The 8,498-nt window shown below is 39.0% G+C and overlaps 1 protein-coding gene across 7 annotated transcripts in view; it reads left to right on the top strand.

Annotated features, from left to right (window-relative positions):
• The first annotated feature begins 1,807 nt into the window (after positions 1-1,807).
• UBR2 (ubiquitin protein ligase E3 component n-recognin 2) overlaps positions 1,808-8,498 on the top strand; it is a 116,505-nt gene continuing 109,814 nt past the window's right edge. For 3 of the 7 annotated variants that reach the window (XM_032409817.1, XM_032409815.1, XM_032409819.1), the window contains exon 1: positions 1,808-2,312. In XM_032409817.1, coding sequence (XP_032265708.1) covers positions 2,235-2,312 — 78 coding nt within the window. In that variant the 5' untranslated portion in view covers positions 1,808-2,234. The remainder of the gene's footprint in view (positions 2,313-8,498) is intronic. The other 4 variants (XM_032409818.1, XM_032409814.1, XM_032409821.1 and 1 more) reach the window with 3 other exon arrangements.

The following is an 8,498-nucleotide window of genomic DNA, read 5'->3' as shown; positions in this document are numbered from 1 at the left end:
AATCTAAAAGTAATAGAAAAAAGGAAATAATGTTAACAGCAGAAATTTTCTTTATAATGTATTTTAATGGCTTTTATTCTATGTTAGGACTCTTAAAGAGGCATTATCTGTGCTTCCAGGTTGTAACAATCCCAGTTTTCCTCCAGCTTGACTCTGACTAGGTAGAGTAACAGTGCAAGGAAATTGGACAAAAAAGAAAGTAACACATAGAAAAACATTTCAAGATATCTCATTCTAGATACCTATGCAGATATATGCATGCTCTTTTTTCTAGGCAGAATCATAAGAAAGTATTAAAAATGATTTTCTTTGGGGAGGAGGAACTGGGGGTAAGTGGTGTAGTTTTCATTTTTCCTTTTAAAATATTCCTACATGGGCACCTGGCTGGCTCAGTCGGTGGAGCATGTGATTCTTAATTTCTGGGTTGTGAGTTCAAGCCCCATGTTGGGCATAGAGCTTACTTTAAAAATAAATAGAGAAATAAATAAAATATTCCTATCGGGGCACCTAGGTGGCTCAATCAGTTAAGCATCGCCTTGTCTCAGGTCATGATCTCTGGGTCCTGGGATGGAGCCCCAAGTCCAGCTCCCTGCTTAGCACAGAGCCTGCTTCTCCTTCAGCACGCCCCCTGCTCATGCGCTCTCTCTCAAATAAATAAATAAAATCTTTAAAAAATATATTCCTATTAAGTTTGAATTTCTTTTTTTTTAAGATTTTATTTATTTATTTGACAGAGAGAGACACAGCGGGAGAGGGAACACAAGCTGGGGGAGTGGGAGAGGGAAAAGCAGGCTTCCCGCTGAGCAGGGAGCCCGATGTGGGGCTTGATCCCAGGACCCTGGGATCATGACCCGAGCCGAAGGCAGACGCATAACCGACTGAGCCACTCAGGCGCTCCTTAAGTTTGAATTTCTAATCTTACTTTTATTTTCAAAAGTGATAGCAAGACTTATTCGAACTATGAGATTATGGGTAATTTTTATTTCCTAATAAAAAAGCAAAAACAAACAAAACACTTGGTTAATATTATTGTTAAAACAATAACAACAAAAATATTTCCCTGGATTGGGTCAGGTTTTTTTTTTTTTTTTTTTGCCTAATTCACAATCTTCTCAGAATAAATTAGCATGCTTGATAAAATGTGTAAGCAATTTCTGATAAACTCTAAAGGAACTGAAGATTTGTTCTAAGAAACCCACTCACCCAACTGTCAGTCAAGAGCCTGATTACCTCTAACCAAACATAATTTTCTTTTGTACCTAATCTATTTTTATAAAATGTCCCTATCAAGAGTAAATCTTTTTAGACTTGGCTTGGTAGGCTACTTTTCCTTTGCAGCAACATTTATAATAAATTTTGATAAGTGGCCATAACTAAATTACGTGGAAATGTTTTCTTTAACAGAATTTAAGTATGTTTTAAACCCTTAAAAAAATCTGGGTAATGTCCACCTCAGTTACGGTCTAAAAGACGAAGGCATGATGAATGACAGGGCCATAGAACTATAGGAATAGAATGTAATTCTTTCATTCTTTCCACGAGTATCTTACTGTCTACCTATGCCAGGCTTTGAAAAGTACTTTAGTGTCTACCACGCGCCAGGCACCATTCTAGGATCTATGGATACAAACAGGAACAAATGGAGTTGAGGGAATAAAACTACAGTTCCCACAATGTCTTGCTCTTCCGCTTCTTCCCAAGTGAGCGCTTCTTTTCGCTAGTCTCTTCCCAGGATTCTAGTTGTACAGGAAAGCCCCGCCCGCTTATCTGCCATTTGCCCATGCTGTGGTTAGAAGATGGACTACAACTCCCATAATGCCTTCGCGGGGCCCCCTATAAGGGCTCCACCTGCTTCCCGGCCGTGTGGCGGAGGACTACAGTTCCCAGGCTATTCTGCTTCCTCTTTTGGGTGTTATTGCCCGTTTCCCGGTGCCGGACGCGGTAGAAGCTAGCGAGAGTGCCAGGTCCTGGGTTCTCTGTGTCCTTCTCCGGGGCAGGGACGAGGCAGTGACCTGACTCTTGGGCGCCGAGCCCGGGAGGGAGCGCAGGAGGCCGCCTTCCCTCCTGTCCGGCTTACCTCACACTACTCTCCTTCTTCCCCACCCGCGGCCGCCTGGACGACTCCAGACTGACTGCCTGGGACACGGGTGGCAGTCTCGGCAGTTGGGGCTGTGGCGAGGCCGCGGCCCTCGGGGCGGCGGTAGCGGCGTCAGCGCTGGGGAGAAGGAGAGAAGATGGCGTCGGAGCTGGAGCCCGAGGTGCAGGCCATCGACCGGAGTTTGCTGGAATGTTCGGCTGAGGAGACCGCGGGGGTGAGTGCGGGGACCCGGGCGGGGACGTTCGGCCCTCGCAGGCCGCTCCCCGGGGGAGGAACTGACTCCTGGAAATCTTGGAGCAGCCCGGCCCAGACTTGGGGCAGCGACCTCGCCGGGCTCTCAGGCCTCGCCTTGTATGTGGGTAACGGGCCGGGGAGGCCACCGAGCCTGCTCCTCTCCTTCCTGTCTTCTAATAGCCGGCCGAGCCGTTCTGTGCGCCAGCCACCTTTGCATTCCCTTTCTGCCTAGGAGAACCGACAGCTCTTCCATTATTCCTCTTTTTCCCCCACACTCACATTACGTCCCCAGCCCTTTTTGCCAGCCCCTTGAAGAGGGGAAAGGAAGACACTTCCTGGTTTGGGGGTATAATCGCCCTACATTTTTTGCCTAATTCCTTTTCCGCAGATTAGGGGAACTTCCCTCCTCCACCGAAACATGCTACCCGAACCGGGTTCCTACTTTGTTCTGGGACTGCCCTAGGCACCAGAGGATGCAAACGACACTGTTTTCCCTTTATCCCCCGTTCAGTTCATTTTTGCACCGGTTTGGTCAGTCGACAGCGTTGATGAATGTGCGGAAAGTAGTGTCTGGGCATGTTTACTGAGTGTGAGAAAGCAGTAGTGGCGGCTGGGAGATTAAAAAAATAATTTATCTAGGAGTTGGGGATAATTGGGTGGAAAAGAATTGTTACATAACTTTGAGAGAGCAGCTTTCAACAAATAGAAACCAATAAAGTGAGGTTTGGTCACAGCATAGTGGGAGCAGTTAAACCCCAAACTTAAACCATTCAAACCCAGTATTGTAATGAAAGTATATTATGAATATGCTCGTGTAAGTAGCAGAGTTATAAAATGATTTCTTTAATAAACTTGATGGCATCTTTGCTCAAGAAGGACCGGGAACACCAATAGAGCAAATAGTCCAGAATGATTATGAATGGACCAAAACAACCGAGGCCTCACCTCTAAGGTCTCCAATTTAAAAAGCTTAGTTTATGGGGAGGGAATGGCCTTTGAACACTCGTCAACAATCTTAATGTTATGAACAAAATTTTAGTGGGGCCCTTTGGGTTTGTTGGTCAGTGAGGAGTTCTTTGTGTGAATTGATGAGGACCCTAAAGTCAGAGTGGAAGCAATGGACAGGAGTAGAGATGAAAAGTTTCCTACGTTGTTGAATGATGACTCTTGGATTTTTTTTTTTAAACCAACTTGTTTAGTGTAGATCTGTTTTCATTTACTTTCTACTTAATATCGCAACAACCTGAGGATTTTCATCCCGCATCTGCCTTTCATTTATCAAAGAGATTTGAAAAAAGAAAAAGTGTTACAAGTAAACAGTAAAATGGTCAGAATGACAGCTATTCCCAATCTGTCACTGTGTCGATATCCATATTGATATTTTAATCTGTTGTCTGCCTCAAAGTGTTGTTGTTTTTACTCCCACCAAATTTTGTGCATGTTGGCCCAGGCTGTGTGCTTTATTTTTCCAATTCTGAAAGTGCAAGCTATTAAGTGATTGGAGTTTCTCCAACTTGTTGAAGTTCCTGTGGAAACCAGTTATAAACGGTGTTAGAGACCAGTGCAATACTTGTGCAGTGAAATTCTCAGGCAGATGCAGTGGGAGAAGTTAAGGGAAAAGCAATAAAAATTTATTAATTTGGACTTAATTTGAGTTTGTGAAGATCACAACCTGAGCTACATTTTACTTTTGTTCTGTTTACTTTTAAATGGCTTTCTGAACAATAAGATGAAAAAATATTTAGTCTGAAGACCAACAAAAGTCCTTAAAGAAGATGCAGACTAATATTAAAATACAAGGTTCTGGGACGCCTGGGTAGCTCGGTCGTTAAGCGTCAGCCTTTGGCTCAGGTCATGATCCCAGGGTCCTGGGATCAAGCCCTACATTGGGCTCCCTGCTCCGCGGGAAGCGTGCTTCTCCCTCTCCCACTCCCCCTGCTTGTGTTCCCTCTCTCGCTGTGTCTCTCTCTGTCAAATAAATAAATAAAATCTTTAAAAAAATAAATAAAATACAAGGTTCTTCCAGCTATATAACCTGGCCTTACTTTGTGAGGGGTTTTTTGTTTGTATTTAGTTAAAACCACATAACACTTAAAACTGTTCTTTCAGCTTAGGCTACAGCACATCTCTTTATCACGAATTAAAATGAATTAATAAAGTTTTGTCAGGTTAAAAGTAAATTTTAGAGTAAACAAAGCAGTTATTGCAGCCTTTAGATGTTTGTTACTGGTAATTTGTGGGATCACAGCCATTTAAAATTACTTAATAAGGTTAATGTCACTTTTCCCACACTTTGTTTACACACTGCTTTTTAAATTTCTATTATGAAGAGGAAGGACTTTTTGTGATCTTATGTATCCTAACAAGCATGCCTCACAAATAAAGCATTTGAGCACTCTCTTTGATAATTGTAAGCTTATCAGTTATCTTAAAGAGGCCCTCTCTTCTCAGTTTTCTCCTTTTCTTGGTGGAATTGATTGCACAGCAGTATGACTTTCCCAGCACTTTTCTAGTCTATCTACATTTTTTGCTCCCCAGATTTTATTATAATGTGTTCCAGTGAATGATTGTGATTTAAGAAGTACATATATTGTTTTTATTTATCACAAATTAAAATATTTGTGAGGACATGGATTTTAATTTCTCTTGGGCATTCATTATAGAAGTTTTATGTCTGTATTGGATATTTTTTGCTTTTAAGTTTTGACAGTTTTATACATAATTCACATATATAAGTTCAATTCAGTGGGTTTTTAGTATATTCACAGTTGTGCAACTGTCAACACAATTTTAGAACATTTTCATCACCCCAAAAAAGAAATCCTATACCTATCAGTAGTCACTCCCTGTTTTCCTCTAAACTCCCAAACTGAACTACTTACCTATTTTCTGCCTCCATCGATTTGCTTATTCTGGAAATTTCATATAGCTGGAATCATAACAATATGTTGTCTTTTTTACATGTTTCTTTCACTTAGCAAATGTTTTCAAGGTTCAACCTTGTAGTATATATCAATACCTCATTCCTTTTTATTGCCAAATGATATTTCATTATATGAATATAATGTATTTTATTTGTCCATTCATCAGTTGATGGACATTTGGGTTGTTTCCACTTTTTGGATATTATGAATCATGCTGCTGTGAACATTTGTGTCCATTTTTGTGAGGACATGCATTTTAATTTCTCTTGGGCATATACCCAGGCATGGAATTGCTGGGTTCTATGGTAATTTTATGCTTAATGTCTTGGGGAACCACTAAACTGCTTTTCAGAGTGACTGCATCGTTTTACACTTTCACCAGCAGTATGTGAGGGTTCCAGAAAATTTCTGCACATCCTTGCCAATACTATTATTGTCTTTTTGATTATAGTCATTCTATTGAGTGTGAAGTGGTATCGCATTGTAGTTTTGATTTGTATTTCCCTTATGACTGTTGATGCTGAACATCTTTTCATGAGCTTATTGACTGTACATCTTTAGAAGTGTCAATTCAGGTCTTTTGCTTATTTTTAAATTAGATTTTTTTCTTTTATTATTGAGTTTATATATTATTTTGATTTGTGAATGCTTTTACTTCATTTCTGGAACTCTTAATATGATTTGTTTAAAATATTTCTTAGTATAGGCTTAAAAACTTCATTTCAGCACTAGTGATTATTGTTTATAATTAACTTACATGTTGGTGATTCTTGTTTGAAAACAAAATCAAATGTGGTTAAAGGATACAATTTTAATGGGGTAAAAAATAATAATTAGATACTGTAATAAAAGGCTAACCTCTAGGGATTCTTTCATTTTTATGTTTATCATACCTGCTCTCTATCCCAAGGCTTAAATTTAGCATTCAAAAAAGGAAAGCTCCTGGAAACATTGTCATAACATGTTTACTTTAGTGGAATGAGTTGACAGTTTTCTTTACTTCCCTTATGGAGGACTTCTGATAAGATAGTGCTTATTACTTTGTTGTGCACATTGGTGTGACAGCCACAAGTGTCTGAAATAAAGACAAATTAACATGCAACCAAATTAGAAATCTCAGTAGTTTTTCCTGTTGACAAAACAGTTACAGTTAGCTTATGTTAGTGAGAATAGGAAAAGTTATTGATTTTATTCTTTTGAGAAATATGTGAGTCATTATTGTGAAAGGTGGCCAAAAAAATTTTTCCTCCTGCTCAATTTCTCTTCACAATTTTTTCTAATCTGTACTGTTGCCAGTCACTAATTCAATATTTCTGGTATAGAATTCTCATGTAAAGGTACTTCACTTTATATATTGTTTAAATTTAATGAAGTTTAAAATGCCCATTGTAGATCCCAAATCTGTTAGGTGATTTTAAATTTGAAGCATATGCTTGCTTTTCTTAAACCAGATATTTATATCTTCTTAATAACTTATAATAATATATTACAAACAGTATTTAGGATGAAATGCTTTACTAATAATATGTAATATATTACCAACAAATATTATATACAGTAATATGCTATATTATATATAACATAATATATAATAAATGTTACAGTAATATAGTATAAATATATAACATAGTAAATATTATAATATATAAAATATTTCATATAAGGTTGCTGATTTTTTTTTCTTAACCAGAAGCTGATACTAGTTTCTGAATTTTTTGTTTAAGGAATCTATGAACAGGGGGTGCCTTACTGGCTCCTTTGGTAGAGCATGCGACTCTTTAATCTCCAGGTCATGAGTTCAAGCACCATGTTGGGCATGAAATCTACTTAAAAAAAAAAAAATCTATGAACAAATTTGACCTATCAGTGCTTTTGGAGCCACAAAACACATAATTTCTTTTAGAAAGCATCACCTTTTATTCTCCCTGGATTAAAATGCTGCAAAAGTGGTGGAGTGGGAGAGGGAGAAGCAGGCTTCCCGCTGAGCAGGGAGCCCGATGTGGGGCTTGATCCCAGGACCCTGGGATCATGACCTGAGCTGAAGGCAGACGCTTAACGACTGAGCCACCCAGGCGCCCCAACCCATCCTTCCATAATTGCTGAACTTAGTGTGTGTGTGTGTGTGTGTGTGTGTGTAATTTTGATTGCAAATCACTTCTTTAAAGAGAGATCCTTAATCCTGTGGGATTATCTCCCAAGAAGTGCTGTTGTTTTAAGAGTAATTTAGTCTCTTTCTCCTTGCATAAAGCAAACAAATAAATGGGTAACATTTGAAGAAGATAGTTTCTCTTCAGGGGTGAAAAGTTTTTCAGTGTGTTCCCTGCAAAGCTTCAATTCAGACCCTTAATTTACAAACAAAATTTTTACATTTTTAGTACACATGAAAATATGAGGTTGACTAGAAAGTTAATATATATCACCTCAGGAATATTTAAAATCTCTCTCTATATATAGTTATTTTTAGAAGGAAGGAAGTGGGTGAAGACTGTACAAGAGTTAAAATAAAGACCTTATACTGTTTTACGGTGTTAGACATTACTAGAACATAAACTCTTCTAACAAGGATGTAATGTGAACTTTGGTTGTAATCCATAGGTAAACATTGGGCCTATGAGTTAGCAGTTCTGTTACCTGCATCTTTGTAGAAGTGATCCTTTCATGTATTCTGATTTTAAATTTTCCCTGGTTTAGAGCCAAAATAATACAAAGCAGTATGGGGACAAATAAACATACCGAATTGACAGGGATAAATGACAATACAGGGAAAAGACTTAAGACATAGGAAAGAAAAAGGGAAAAGAAAGGAGGTGGTTTGAAGGATGCCTTATCTAGGGCTTAATTTAGTTTGGTTTTTAGAGACTGCAGGCCTGGATCTATTATCTCTGCTTTCATTAAAGCCACAAGGAGCATCTTTCAATGTTATATGACAGTAACTAGTATAAACATATTTATAGTCATTCAGTTAACAGATTTTACTAAATGCCCACTGGGGCTGGGTTCTGTTTTAGACCTAGGGGAAGTGGGAACAGGTGGTGGGAGTGAGGAATGGGCTGAGCAGGCATCTTAGAGAAAGTGAAACACGGAGTTCTGAAGAATGAGTAGAAAATAGCCTGTAAAGCAGAGAGAGGAGCACTACAGGTCAGGAGGAGGAAAAAAGTATGACAGAGGCAAAGGACCTTATAGACCATGTTGGGGACTTGACTTGATCCTAAATACAAGGGGAAGCTGAATGACGTGATCAG

Source organism: Phoca vitulina, unplaced genomic scaffold (assembly GCF_004348235.1).
Source record: "Phoca vitulina isolate PV1807 unplaced genomic scaffold, GSC_HSeal_1.0 scaffold11, whole genome shotgun sequence".
Taxonomy (NCBI): Eukaryota; Metazoa; Chordata; class Mammalia; order Carnivora; family Phocidae; genus Phoca; species Phoca vitulina.
Note: the sequence above shows the minus strand (reverse complement) of the source record. Positions and strands in the feature narration are given on the sequence as shown.